This window comes from Centruroides vittatus, unplaced genomic scaffold (assembly GCF_030686945.1).
Source record: "Centruroides vittatus isolate TY-2023 unplaced genomic scaffold, ASM3068694v2 contig_651, whole genome shotgun sequence".
In the NCBI taxonomy this organism is placed as follows: domain Eukaryota; kingdom Metazoa; phylum Arthropoda; class Arachnida; order Scorpiones; family Buthidae; genus Centruroides; species Centruroides vittatus.
In genome coordinates, this window is record NW_027122405.1 from 3,008,636 (window position 1) to 3,025,069 (window position 16,434).

Consider the following 16,434-nt stretch of genomic DNA (forward strand, 5'->3'; position numbering starts at 1 on the left):
TTAAGGGGGAGTATATGTATTTAATTTTATTTGTATTTTAAAAAGCTGAAATTAAATGCTTTTCAAATACACCCATGTAGTTTTCAGCAATGTCTTTCTACCGTTTTTGAAATATCCGAGAAATTTGATAAAAGGAAGTAATATATAAATTTTCGAGGGTTGAAATTTTCCATGTGCTTTTTTAGGGAGGTTTTATAAAAGCCACAAAAGATCATAATGGGAAGGGGAAGCAAGATTTGGGAAATATGGGGACACGTGGTTTTTGCACGAACCCTTACAGCATATAATAAAATAATTGCAAAAGTGTAGCATCAATGGCAAGTAGCATAGATGTTATAAAATTATTCGTTTTTCCTACATTATTTAATTATGGAGTATTAAATAAATCTTACCTTTTCTACTGACAGCTTTTATCCATTTTAAACGTAAACTCTCTTCCGCTGGATATTCGTGAAAACTTGTTCCATCTTTTTTTGATTTATTTGATGTACAAAACGGCACAGAGCAATGAACCATTTTAAATCAAACTTTATAAAAATTTACCAATATCTTGATGTAAAATATTTTCAAAATTTTAATTTTTTAAATATATTATAACCACGTCTTTACAACAGAATTAGCATTGATCACTTGATCGAATAGTCCGGTCATCAGCGCTCCTAGTGAGGACTATGTGCAAACCGCCTCAGGAATCGACACACGTGTTCAGAGCAAATGACTAGGCTGTTTCTTATTGTAGGCTGTGATCGAACTCAGGGTTGAAACCTAACGGGGAAAAATTCTCAACGGCGTCGACGTCACGACTCTAGGGAAAAAATTTTTCCCCGCCGCAGTCGCCAAGATGGAGAAAAATTCCCAGCGCCGCCATCTCGGAACCTAAGGTAACATTAACCGTAAAACCAATCTGGTGACCTGTGAGGTTCTCACAGACACATGCTGTTTACCCACAGTTTATTTACATTGTTATTATTAATTATCAGTTACAGAGCATTTGCCATATTGTACAGAAATATGTAAATCTCTGATAATTCAAAACTTGATAATTTGAAGTTGAGATTATTTTGTCCTTTGAATTTCAAACTAATGAGGATTTCTTCTATATAAATCCAATATTTAAGAAATCTTTTCCCATAGGATCCCATAAATATCTTTTCTAAAAAGATAATTGACCCCCAAGATAATTGACACATTGATTTTGCAAGGTAGTAGAATACCTTTATTAAACCAGGCACAGATTCAGGGGGATGATGGGACAATCACCCCCAAGATTCCAATATTCCAATAACCCAAAAACTCAGCATTTAGACATTAAAACTTAAAACTGTCAAACCCATCTATAGCTTGCTTGTATTGGATGGATTAGATTGTGCCCAGTGTGCTGCTTCTTGAATTTTTCATTATCCAATACAAATAGATAAATCCGAAGCATCGGTTAATCTCCTGAGCATGCTGAGTCATGTAGGATGCATTTATATATTATATACACTTTTAGTCTATTGGGCTATTTGGATATATATGCTTTGGTTTATATTATTAAAAATGCCCCGACTGTTGGAGCACCGACCTTTTTTTTTTATCTCCCCCCATGACAGATGTCTAGATCTGCAGCTGTATTAAACTAAACTATAATTAATTAACTTAAATAATTATGAATCATCAATTATCTATAATAAGAGTCACAAATTTCTATGTGAAATAAGTTTTCAACAATAAAATTCTTAGTTGAAATTTTTTGACCACTACAAAATATGTTTATAGCATTTTTTTAATCAATGATACTATATTGGCATGCAATAAACTGTAGCAATATAAAATAGTTTATAAAAATTAACTTTAAAACTTTAGAAAAGCAACAATACTGTTTCAATATAAAAAATTATATCATTTACCTCAACACAGATTTAAAATAAGTTTAATATATTATATTGTGGCAGTATGCCATATTAATGTATATATTAGATATAAGTTTAGTTTTAAGTTTTCTTTCATCTTCCTTTTGTTTTCTCGAATTTTCTATTAACATTCCTTTCTGTGGGTGGGACAACCCTTTCTACAAATCGCATTAACAATGGGAAGTGAAGTCCCTGAGGCTACTAGAACAATAAGAAGGTTCATTCTTGGGTCGGACTCTCGGCAAAGGTAGACATGCAAAAGTTATACTCCTGCTCGTCATCTGGAAAGACAAAGGGAGACAAAGGTGGCCTACAAAAAGAGAAAGGACCTCGTTAACATAAAGAGAGAGAGACAGAATGTCTCTTGTACAAAGGAGAATCTTCAAAGAGATCCAAAAAAGATCAGTGAGAAACAATTTAGAGTGGTTCCCCACCAGAAGAGCATCAATACCAAACAGAGAACCCAGGTATTCCTTATAACCTCCTCTATCATGTTAAAACTTCTTGCTATTCTTCCTTTCCTTTTTAGTTTGTAATTTAGTGTAAGTTAGTTGTAAGATTACAAGTCTGTCTTTTCTTAATTGTCACGAGTGCATTCTTTTGTTCTGTATTCGCTTGATTCCTCACCCCAGTTTGGGATATTGTATAACATTAAGAGTTGGAATCTGAAAGAATCCTGTATATTGCTAATCACATGAGACAAAAATATATAATTGTTGTTAATTTTTTTATGTACTGCCTCTCGTGGACTATTGTACACTCACGTGACTATCACAATATATAAACTTCAATCATTAAAAATGATAAATTTAGAAATATGTTAAAATGAAACATATTAGTAATTGTATATTTCATATTTTGATTATAAATTTGATTAAATTTGTTGTAAGAAATAAATTTGAATCCTCACTGCTACTTAATAAATATTATATTCTGCTAGCTATGTAAATTAATCTTTAAAGTATAAGTGCCAATTATTTTGATAACATGTAAGTAACAGGAAATACACCTATTTTTATATTAAAAACAATATAAATAATAAAATAATTGCTGCTAACTACAAATAAATTATTATTTGAATTATATAATAACAGTTTCATTTGATAAATAAGTTAAAAAATTCAAAATTCAAATCAATTCAAACTCACAATTGACAATATTGTAATTTAAAAAAATTTATTTAAAAGACACTAACTTCATTTACTATAAATTTTGATTTTCTCAACCATCTTAAATACATAAAAAAAAACAGTTACAAATAGAAAAAACTGTTATATTCCATTCAAACTTATATTCTATGCTGATGATCATTGAAAATTAGGTTGAAAACATTCCTGATTTTTATTGACAGTTTTAATTATAGTAATGTTTTTCTCTGTTAGATATAAGTATCAAAATTTGTAATTTCAATCATCCTTTAAATAAGAAGTAAAATCCCATATGTTTGAATGTACAGGCAGTTCTCAAGTTAAAGACAGACTTATGAATGAAACTTGTTTGTAAGTTATTTTCAACTTACAAACAAGTTCAGGCAAGTCTGAATATTGGGCTGCAATTTGAAAAAATTGTAAACCTATAAATTCCGACTGTCATCCGTCTGGCTGCCTGACCTTTCTTAATCTCAAGAACAATATTAGATAGATGAAAGTCGAGAACAGCTCCGAGAAGCTTAAGGACAGAAGTCTCCGATTAACTAAATATAAACTTCTGGTATAGACTGGAAATCATGTGATTTCAATTCAAAAATTTTCTCTGGAATGGAGTTACATAGATGACTGGCATGACTGTTGTTATCAGGAAAAGTATGATGTACAGGGTCAAGACAGTACTAATTTGAGTCATATATTTTAAATTAAATAAATAAAAATTGCAACTTGGCATTGTGTCATCACAATAATTTTTGCTCATTTATATATGGTTTGTATTTATAGTTAATGAAATGTAAACCACTTCCAAATATACTAAAACATTTTAAACACAATGTGGAATTAACAGCACAGTAATCCATGACAAACTGAACAGAACTTAATTCAAAGAACCATGGTAATTATGGAATGTTTACAAGTGTCACAAAGTAGTTGCATGGTTCATTTTTGCAAATCATTGTATTTAACTCAAATTTTTTAAATTATACGCTTTAAGCAGCTCATTCTTACATAAATACACTCACAACAGCCGTAAATGAATTCTTACATTCCTCAAAAGTGAAATTGCAACACCACAAAGGATGGGCACAGCTACACAGAAATTTCAGGAAAGGTAGAGGTAACTGAGAAATGCAAATGATTAAGATTAAGATCATGTGGTACCCAGTTTTGGGCTATAAAGACCAACAGAATTTATTCAAATCAATTACAATGTGAAATTTAAAGTTTTGAAACAGTTTAAAATATTTACTGTTGAAATTCTCCAGTCTATAAAAAGTCCTAGTCAGAAGAATACTTTCAACTTGCATATGTTGAATTAGTGGAAAATTCAACAAAATTCATTTAAAATAATTTAACAGATCAGAAATAAAATATAAGCTTGAAATACTGTAAATAAGTTAGAAAATAAATCAAAACACATTAACCCTTCAGTGGGCTTGTCTTTTAAAGTTTCATAAGGAGGAGTATTGTGGCTGTTACACCACATAAATATTAAAGGATATGAAGTAGGCTAATATTATGTAACTGTTTTTTAAAATATGAATAAAATAAAGGAGAGAATTAATATCAAAACTTTTTATTGAATAAATGCAGTTATAATGCATCTAGATATATAAAAATAGGTCACTTCACTTCCATCTGTTGCTCACCTTTACACTTGGCACATATAGTCATCATATGATTGTCTTTCTTGCAGACATTTTTACCACATTCTTGACAGATAAATTTTGTTCTATTATTCTTGTCTTCTACAAAAAATTCCATCTATCTAATCAGCTGATTATTTGGAGTCACTGTCCTGATTATCTTCTATAATCTCCCACTCTTCTGATTCAGTTTCAGTGTCATAATTAATTTCTTCTGGCTCTTCTCTTTTTTCCTATCAATTTTCTCATGGCTTGTTCTAAAGTATCATCCAACTCGTTCTGGATCAATATTGTTTAAAAGCTAGAAACATCACAAAAATCTAGGCATTCCAAAAGTTGTTCAGTATATTTTCAAACTAATAGAAGCTTAAGAATTTATTGAAACCTAAGACATCATTAAATAAAGATATTTATGCAGTGAATATGCAAAAAATAAGCTTCTCTTTCAAAAACATTTCAAATAAATAAAAATTAAATGCAAAGTATATTTACATCACAAGATGCATAGCAGCAAATACCCCGTAGATACAATATCACCCATTTCAAATCTCAAAAACTACTAAATGGTTAGAAACACAATAACCATTTACCACGTAGGTGGTGACATACTATAAATAGGAAATACTGAAGTCCATTTCTGCTCCACCTATGTACAGTACAATGTCTTAAACAAAACATTATCAAAGTTATGCTGCAATTTGCTGTGGGTTACCCTCTGAAAGACTAAAATTAGTAAAAAACAAAAATACCAAAATTAGGCAATAATCCCAAATTATGCAATTTTATATACTTTGAAACAACTGCTGATCTTTTATTTGATACTTCTATGTTATACCCATCATGCTGCCCAGCCAAATAAAAATTCAGTTTAAAAAAAATCTGAATCACAATTATCAGTTACCTGAGTTAGCTTAAAAATGTAATATCAACATGATAATTACCTTCACTACATTCTTTACACATTAACTTCTAACAAGATCTCTAAGAAAAAGAATTATAGAACACAAAAAAGTTATACAATAATGAAAATGTAATATAATCTATCTTTAAATTACTCATTGGCAATAACTGCAATAGGATTCAGACAATACAAAAATATTGCATTTATCATAATGTTTATTCTTGACAGAATCCACTTTAAATTAAACTGTACGATTTCTGTAAGGCTGCAGTACCCCAATATAAAGTCTTTCATCTTTTTAGATATCTAAAGTTTATAGAAATTGCTTATAATTTGATTTTGTAAACAAACTGAATTATCTTTAAACTTTCAACTGGATTTTGTTAACAAAATAATTATTACATCTTAAAGTCTAGCAAAATTTATTGACAATACAGACTAATGTTTTTGGATATGTTCAATGTTCTTCTTCAGGTCTTTATAGATCACATTCTAGAACCCAAAGTCCTCAAATGTCCATTATCAGATCTTCAGATCCTAGAATTTGATTTATAATGACCCAAAGAACATAGAATACATCCAAAAGTACTAGTGTATTATGAATAAATTTTGCTGGATTTTAAATTAATAAGATGTAAAAATCGAATTATTTGTTAACGACTTTTAAATAAAATCATTTAATTATATTTTAAAATGCTTATTATATAATCTTTTTTATAACATATTGTTTAACAGAATTTAAATATGATCAGATTAGATCATATTTAAATTAGATCATGCTACATTTTTATATGCAATTCTTCTTTCATTCTATTTAAAGGTAACTGAAATGCTTATATAAAACATATCAATATCAAATAAAACCTATCAATATTTTGCAAACAACAACTTTAAAATCATTTATCTATAACAGTATAAGCTAAATAATTATTAATACTGACCGTAAAGCTTAATTTTATTATATGAATGCATTTTTATGCTTTTATAGATTTGATTTACACGTATAAATCATACAGCTTTAGCGTAATCTAAAATAGCCCACAAGCCAATTGGATTTTTTATTTCTAATTAATAATTATTTATTTATCATGTAAACACTCATCACAACACACATTTGTGTGTTGTGACAAATGTTTACATGATGTTGATATACAGTGGTTTGAATTGTAATTACGCAATAAACGAACAGTTTCCTCATAAAAGATTTTAGCCGAACTTATATCTTTGTACTCATAATTTTTACAACTTGAAATTTATCAAAAATAATCATTTTTACTGAAATACAATATATAATTTATATTAGAAATATTGTTAGATAATAAATAATTACAAATTTTCAATATCAGTCATGTGATCATATGTACAGTACACTACATTATGATAATTTAATATAATTTTAGCAACAAATCAATAAAAATATGTCTGAGATTAAATTTTTTTTATCTAATTCTTCAGGCCAGTTTCTAAGTATCTATGCTCTGTATCTGTATACAATTAATATCTAAAAGTAAGATGTATTTAATAGTTACCTGCTGCTTAATTATCTTCTTGACAAGTGTAGAAGCCGGTTCCAATAAAATAGGATCGGAAACGGGACGTATTCTTTCAGGTTTTCCAGAATAAATAATTGAAAATATTAAATGTGTAACGAAATCCAATATAATTCTACCCGCTTTCAATACATAATATTTAGCAGACATGATTTCCTGTAACGCAAGGAAGATTAAGTTCATTCACCTAAATAACTTCTAAGACATATTCTAGACGAGTTTTAATATTAAATTTTAAACTTAGACGAAAAAACATTAATAAGATCTCACCGATAAATCTGAATCTATGCTTACTTCGTAAAGGACAAAGTCTAGCAGACGACAGACGCCCGTCAAAAGATTTTTTGACTACAAGTCGCCCTCTAGGATCAAAGACATTTTTTTCTTTTCTTTTTTTTTAAATTTAAGGAAAATAAAAGCTAAAAATAAATATTACATTATTGTAATTATATACCTGATTATTTTAAATTGAGGAAAATGAAAATTTATGATTATGTTTTATTTTCATTTACAATATATTATCGAATAATTATTACCTTGAATTTCCTATTCGTGATCTGACTATTATAGAATTATAGGATATTTCGAAATAATTTCCGATATTAATTAATCAATAAATGTTTTACTGACATTTTAGATGTTATCTTACATTCTTTAACTGTTTAAAATATTTTTTTTTTTATTTGACATGTCCGAAATGTATTAATATTTGTAATATGTTTTTCACGAGTACAGACGTTCGGTGTTTGATTGTTGCCGGGCCGGAATTAATAAGAATTGTTCCACACCGAATGTCAAACAGTTCCGGTTAGAACTACTAATCTAAATTTGAGCTTGAACTAAATGAAGATATTCCAAGAGTTTTTAGCAATAATGAAATTAAATTTTAAATTTATAAAGATATTTTTAAAAATTTATACTGTATTAAATTAAATCAATATTATGACCATACAAATAATTTTGGGTCTTTGCATCTTTGTGATACTGTGTTCTTGGCGTCGGATCTTCAAAGAAAAGGTCGGCGTCAATTGTATTGTATGTATTTTTTAATGTCATTTGTCGATTTTAAATTGTTACCATCTGTCTCTGATTGGACAATTAAAAAGGATAATTCTGCAAAGACCCAAAATTATTTGTATGGTCATATTATTGATTTAATTTAATTAACAAAATTAATCCTTAGAACTTTGTTAATAATTTATACTGTATTTTTATTAGAGTTCGTAATTATAGTTTTTATTGGTATCTAGGTAGCCCAATAGTTCAATTAATGTTAACTGGCTTAAAATTAAAAAAGAAACTTTAAGCAGACAAATTTGTGTAACAAAAATTAAATTACTAAAACAAGTTAAATTTGATGAACTTTTGTGCGAAACAACACAAACAATTTTTATAGTTATGTCGCCGAAGAAAAAGAGTTCCGGTTATTAATAAAAATTATAATTAACGGTTTAAAAAATGCAGGCAAAATTAATGCAAAAAAAAAAAAAAAAATTATTTAAAAACTTAAAATCTAAAACTAAGGCCGAGACACTACTAGCGTAAAAGCATGCGTAATCACGTGACCATATTTTAGGACGGAGCAGGTACAGTACGTTCTCTCATGGCTACTTTTTTTTTATTATAAATAAGTGCACCACTCCTATGGGAGTATAACACTAAGGGTCGAGGTTACTAACGTAACCGTATCCGTATTCGTAAATGTTTGCTACACTGGATATCTATAGCAATAGTTATAAACTACCGTATGGCCTATTTTTTATAACTCTTAAAATTTTATATTATTTCAAAAGTAGCATTATCGTCAAAAGTTACGTTTCAATCAATTTGTTACTTTTGCTTGATCTGGCATCGTCGACTACCATTACGATTATTGTTCTGCCATTTTTTGAACGTCAAGCTGCTTTTACTACGATGGAGAATACTGGAGAGTATTTAGGTGATGCTTTATTAATTCAAGTTATTCAAGAATTTCCTTTCCTATGTAATAAAAGCGATATAGACTTTAAGGATATTCAAAACAAAAATAACTCGTGGACGACCGTGGCGGAGACTGTGCAAATGACAAGCATGTATTCACCAAAATGTATGATATATAGAGAAGATATGCACGTGCAGTTATTTGAAAATATACTATCTTTCAGTTCCTGAAGCCCGGGCTAGATGAAAGCTACTTAGAGAACGTTTTGGGAAAGAAGACACAAAATATACTCCGTCTGGGAGGGGAAAAACATCGCAGCCAGTATGGCCTTTTTTTCAATCGATGATGTTTTTAAAGAATATAGTAAAACATCGCAAGCACGCTGTAGTTGGCTATATTTTGAAGCGTTTATGACTGTTTCTCAACGTTTAGACGTCTGAAAAAGTTATATAGGCCTCAATTTTTTAAACCTGTGTAGGTATTACCAACATTTGGGACATACTGTTCCATGTCTTCTGCAGACTACGTGTTCCATCATTGCGGACTAGATGTGGTCCACAGACCACAGATTGAGAAACACTGCTTTATGATATTGCACAGTATTCTTGAATAGTTTTATTGGCTTTCAGGACTCAATGTATATACGTTACCGGCAAAACCCGATTTTACACCAAACTAGTTTGGCGTAAGCGTGTTAGGCCAAACTGGTTTAGAATTATTATTTAAGTACATTAATAGTTAAATATATTAATGGTTAATTTAAGTTCATCATAAAACAGAAATAAGTTTATTTTTAATTTTAGTTTGATTTTAAAAGTTATTTTTATTATTTCGTTTGAATTTTTGAAAATATTTTCGAAAGTTATCAATAATTACCTTTAGAAGTGCATGGCTTAATAAAAACATACAAATTGATAAGTACTGATTAGCTTATTTTTATTTTATAGTTTTGTACAAGTGTTGTGTCACTTCTAATCAATACTGTTTTTGGTTAATGTTACCCGTAGGTATCGAAGATGGCGGCTCGTCTCCGATTCCAGCGATCAGAAGACAGGGAACAGTGGGGACGCACGTTCTAACCTAACCTAACCTATTCTTATAATTTGGTTGCTAATAATTATGGTAATTTATTAGAATAGGTTAGGTTAGGTTAGAACGCGCGTCCCCACTGTTCCCTGTCTTCTGATCGCTGGAATCGGAGACGAGCCGCCACCTTCGATATCTAGGGTAACATCAACCCCGTTTTTTATAATTAAATAGACTATGTTTGAATAAATATTGTTCATCTAATTGATTGCCTTTTAATTTTATTTTAACTATTAATATATTTAACCATTAATATACTTGAATAATAATTCTAAACTAGTTCGGCCTGACACGCTTACGCCAAACTAGTTTTTTCTAGGCCAAACTAGTTTGGCGTAAAATCGGGTTTTGCCGGTAACATATATAAGTATATAATCGTAAATAAATAAAAAATAAAAATTTTATTATGATAAAATTGTCTTTGTGAAGTTTTGTGTATTGTTTAAGTTAATGCACACGTAACTAAAATCTGAAAAAAATACCCATAGTAAAATTTTTTGCGCTTATTCAACATATAGAGTGATTCGGGGTAAGATGATAAGCGGGGGATGATGCCTAACTTTTGTTATTTTCAAACGATGACGTCAGATATTGTAATGTGTTTGTATGATAAATTGTTGGGCTAATATTGAGCGCGGAAAGCCGCAGTTGGCTACCGTTACCACATATTCTACATCTGAGAAGAATAAAAGCAAGATAAAAACGAAGTTTTTGTTGTGAAATGTTTCTAGAGTCATTTTAAAACTAAAAGTTAAAATAGAATTTATTAAAAATTGCGAAAAACAATTAATGTGTGATATAGTTAAGGCTTTAAAGTTTCCATTGTCAGCTACCGCCGATCCCGATCGGACATGCTAGAACACGACTCCACTAGGCATCTTACCCCGATAAATGGGAAAGATGCCACATTTTTCTTGGGGTAACATGCCTATTTTTTGAGTTAATTGAATTCCAATATGCCTATTTTTAATAAATTTGTTTATTCTCGTTTTATTGCAGGATATGCATAGAAATTATATAAGGACTTCTCAAAAAGGTTTTTGGACTGAAAAAAACTTTCAGCTAGCTATAGAACACGTTAGAACAGGAGGAAACTTAACAATACTTATTTATACTGTGCTGTACTATAAAGTACTTTGTACTACATATGCAATCAGGCCGGATGGCCGAGCGGTCAGGGTTAGCAACCTGCCGCCCTGGGGGACCCGGGATCGAATCCGGACGGGTCGAAAAATCCCCAGGAATTTTTCGGGGGGTGGTCCGTCAGGATATGTCGGTCCCCGTCCCTCACCACCCGGCCGCCCCATTGTGGGCCTGGCCGAACCCATAATGGGCTTGCTATAAGAGGCCCTCTTAGTGGCCCACTGAGTTACAAAAAAAAAAAAAAAAAACATATGCAATCAATTAAATTTGGTTAAGATATTCGAAAATTAATATAATGCTATTATATTTGTTATCTTACCTTAATGGCATTTGGCATCTCACCTGGATACTTGGGGTGAGATGCCTAAAATGCCAGTCAGTGAAAAAGTCGTCATTGCAAACACAATGAATACAGTAAAGCATTGATTATCCGACTTAATTGGGGACGGGTTGGTCGGATAACCAAAAAGTATGAAAAAATACATTATTAGTATAGTGTATTAGGCCTAGTTTAAATACTAGCCTCCCTTTCATGGTCGAGCCAGTGCTGCCAGCTAAAACATGCAAAAATTTAACAAAAATAATATTAAAGTAGCCAAAACATAACTAAATATTGTAGCGATGCTCTACTGTAATTATTTTTCATATACTCCAAAGTTTTATTTGAAAAACATACTCAAGAATATGATATTATCGTTAGAGACCTCCAAAACCCAAATTATCACTAGAATTTCCTTCATAAGCAAAATGTTAGGTATCTTTCCCCGAATCACTATGTAGGTGTTTTTGGCGCATCTAAGCCGTTTCACAGATATTACAGCTAAAAATGGCATTTCGCCTATGCGAACTACCATAGACAGTGGTGCTTCTGTCATTGTCGGCCAGGCCCACAATGACAGAACTTGTTAGCCCATAATAGACATGTTAAAAGAGGTTCTCTTAGTGCCCACAGGGCGGAAAGTTTTAAAAAAAATTCGTGGCACCATGGGATTTTGCTACTTTTAGAGTATCTGATCTGGAAACTCTGATCGATCGAAGGATTTACAAGAGTATAGAGGACAAACTGGCGGCCATTTTATTTTACATATATAAATAATAAGTTTTAAATAATTAAAATTCATTATCTAAGTTATAACCAAATTTATAGTTAAGTACTTTTTTTTGTACCATTTTCCGCCCAGTGGGCACTAAGAGGGCCTCTTATAGCAAGCCCATTATGGGTTCGGCCAGGCCCACAATGGGGCGGCCGGGTGGTGAGGGACGGGGACCGACATATCCGGACGGACCACCCCCGAAAAATTCCTGGGGATTTCTCGACCCGTCCGGATTCGATCCCGGGTTGGTAGGCTGCTAACCTTGACCGCTTGGCCATCCGGCCGCTTATAGTTAAGTACTGTACTACTATACCTTTGACCCGTTAGGTCGCCTAGTACTCGGAAGTTATAGAGAATGCCAGATATTTTCAATATTGCACCGAAATTAATTAACCCATTGGACGATAGTCGGCAACTTTAATAGAAAACGGCGTGCAGAATGGCGTAATCGGCAGAAAACGGGCGATAATCCGTAAACAGATTTTAACGAAACTTGTTTTATTTTAAAACATATTGAAAAAATACAAATAACAAAGACATATACAAATAAAAATGTTCTTGTAGTCTTCCTTGTCGTCCTTTTCACAATCACAGGAAACATAATTCATACAAGCGGAGTCGACCTTTCCTTATAAGCTACAAGGAAGGTTACAATAATATTTTTATTTGCGCAAGTCTTTATTATTTGTATTTTTTACAATATGTTTTAAAATATATTTCGTCCTGGATTTTTTAGAATTGTTTTATTTTGTTTCTATTCTCGTTTGGGATATAGGATTCTTAAAAATGTGGCAGTATTTTGCGCCATTTTTTCTGCATTTAATTACAACCAACCAAACAATCTCGGAATTTTAGAAGTATATAGATAGATAGACATTATAATTACTCTACTAATCTTGGCCACTGTATGATAAATAGTTCTTTTATAATCGATTTTTAACCCGTTTGTATCCGGCTTAATTTATTAATTATTAATTTTAATGTAATTAAACATAAAAACAAAAAAACGAAAGAAATGTGTTAATTTTGAAGAAAAAGCTTCAAAGTACAATTTCCTTTGTCTCGCCTTTCCGTGAAATCTGACACCGATAAGTCATTGTGTTTACAGCTGGATGACCTTGAGAACAGCTGGTGTACTCTCGCGGGACATTCTCATGAAAGTCTCACGAGAAGAAGAGTAAAAAGTAGGGTGAATACTAGATGGCGGTATATTTCTAAATATTTTTTTAAAATTACGATTTTAATTGAAATTTCTGACCCCCCGACTTAATTAAACGTATATATAATAAAATATATTAATTAAAAAAATTAAAAAACTATTGGATGTTGTTTTTGACATCAGAAAATAGCTTTAAATAACTTTACCGAAGTAAAATTGGCGCACTAGAACTTTAGAACGATGAATGAAATTCCATTAAAAAATCCCATAAAAAAACAATTAAGCGTTAATCGCGCGTCATTAAAGGTTAATTAAAATCGCAATAAAATTTTTTCGCGCAGGTAAAAATTTTTCAAAAAATTTTAAGACTTAAAAAACATTCGAAACTTTCAAAAAAATTGTTTTTTTTCCCAGGGCCCAAAAGCTCGTTTTATTTGTAACGTGCTCGAACTGAGAAAAAAAATTATGTAAAGTGGGTGATCGGTTAACGAACAAATCGGATAACGATCACTTCCGCGAAAGATTTTTATGTTCGGATAACGAACACCTCACAGAACAAACAAGAAGCGACCTAAAATAATGAATACCGATTGGTCTTCCCTTGTCTTCTGGCAACAATTCAAAACTTTTCGGAGCGCGGGAGACGTCGACATCGACGCTCAACCCGGTATATACTGATCGGATAGTATTCCGCCAGACTTTGAAACTCTCCCTCGTAATTCCAGCCTTTTATTTTTCTGACAGAAACAATTTTTTTATAGTATTCGCGAGACTGTCGGGCGGGCACTCGTTAAGTTTTGCGTCGATTTTTATTTTCGAAAGGTGAGAGTATAATAGCAAAGGTAGAGAGTGAGCAAATGTCTGATGTTGCTGGGCAATATAGCTTGAACAAGTCTATAGTAGGCCGCAGTTCAATCTTATCTAAGAAAGATACAGTATAATCAAGACGATTCAAGCAGCTAAAGGAGTAACAGAAATCACATCTGAGAAATAAAGAACATTGAAGAGCTCATAATGGAACCTGAAACTGATCTGACGACAGAAGAACTCCAAGAACTCTTGATGAAGAACACCAAGAAACTCTGCAAGATATGTTTTTTTTTTTTTTTTTCTGAAAAAGAGGATTAATGCCGATACTCGCTATTAAACATCTTTTGAAGAAGTGAGAAATGTCAGAACGACGGTCTTAGAACGGCATCCAAACCAGGTTGAAGTTAATAGGCTTGGGAATCTCTACAATTACAATGCTATTAATTACTTCCGAAAAATCCTGAAAGAGAGAGAGAAGCAATCGGCATTAGATACTTTAACCTCCACAAACAGAAAAAACATGACTAATAAAAATGCAAGACTGTGTATATAGACTATGTATTATTATTATGTTGGGTTAAGTGAGATATACTCGGTTAACACCAGTGGCTGTGTACTATGCCGGACCAAAGTCAAGGCATAGTAACCAAAACAGAAATTAAAGAAGTGTATCAGTGTGTGTGTCTGTATTCAGGAATTTTCTCACAATATGACATGTATTCAATATAGTGGCCTTCTGTAGTATGATGTATGTGTTTCTATTCAATTGTAATGTGTCCAGGCTTTTGTGTAGTGTGTGTGGTATGACACCTGTAGAGGAGAGAACAACAGGTACAATGAGCACCCTATCCATCCCTACAGATGCCTTATTTCCTGGGCGAGTTCTGTGTACTTGCTAATTTTTTCAGTGCATGCGTTTTGTATATTGTGAGTGTTTGGAATGGATATGTCTATAATGGATGTGATTTTATTGTGTTTGTCAATGAGTGTGATGTCTGGTCTGTTGTGGTAAATTGTTTTATCTGTGATTATGGCTCTGTCGTAGTACATTTTGTGCGTGTTGTTTTCCAATACTGTCTGTGGAATGTATTTGTAGTATGGTACGTGGATGTCTACTAATTTGTGTTTCTCTAAATCCTAAATACTTATAGAACTCGCCCTCTTCCATGGATTCAATAACGTCTCCATTTCCAAGTGCAAAATCTTCTTTCTTCAGGATTCCTTTTTCTATGTGAAGTGTTTTGCATTTATCTAGGCCAAATTCCATTTGTATGTCCTTGGTGTATGAATGTGTGATTTGTAGGAGTTGATGAAGTTGTTTTTATGTGGATGCATAAAGTTTTATGTCATCCATGTACATGAGATGTGACAGTGTAAACTGTGTTGTTTTTTCATGTCTGATATTGTAACCATATTGCGTGTTGTTTAACATGTTGGATAATGGGCTCAGGGCTAAGCAGAACCAGAGAGGACTCAAGGAATCTCCTTGAAAAATTCCTCGCCTAATAAAAATTTGGTTTGTTTGTATGGAAGTGTTACTAACCCTGAGATGTAAGGCCGGATGGCCGAGCGGTCAAGGTGGCAGCCTACCGCTCTGGGGGACCCGGGTTCGAATCCGAACGGGTCGAACCCCCACCTCCCCAGGAGGTGGTCCGTTCGGATATGTCGGGCCCCATCCCTCACCACCCGGTCGCCCCATTGTGGGCCTGGCCGAACCCATAATGGGCCTACTAAAAGAGGCCCTCTTAGTGCCTACAGGGCGGAAAGAGTTAAAAAAAAACCCTGAGATGTAGTGTTGTTCTCCAGTGCTGCATAGTGTTTTGAAAGAATGCAATGAGTGATGGATGTATTTTGTACATGTGTAGAATATGTAGCAGCCAACTGTGTGAAACACTGTCGAATGCTTTTCTGTAGTCTATATATGCCATGTGTATGTTTCTGTGTTGTTTGTGTGCTTACCGTAGAATGACTGAATCTAAGAGTAACTGTTCTTTGCATCCCCTGTGATTTCTACGGCAACCTTTTTGTTGTTCCGTAAGAATGTCGTGTTCTTCGATATGTTTGTATATTTTGTTTGCAATACA

General features: G+C 32.3%; 1 protein-coding gene across 1 annotated transcript in view; it reads right to left on the bottom strand.

Annotated features, from left to right (window-relative positions):
- Positions 1 to 16,434, bottom strand: part of LOC136979858 (fatty-acid amide hydrolase 2-like) — a 55,576-nt gene that overhangs the window by 23,122 nt on the left and 16,020 nt on the right. The window contains exon 7 of the mRNA XM_067275879.1: positions 7,117 to 7,320. Within this exon, the coding sequence (XP_067131980.1) occupies positions 7,117 to 7,320 (204 nt within the window). The remainder of the gene's footprint in view (positions 1 to 7,116; positions 7,321 to 16,434) is intronic.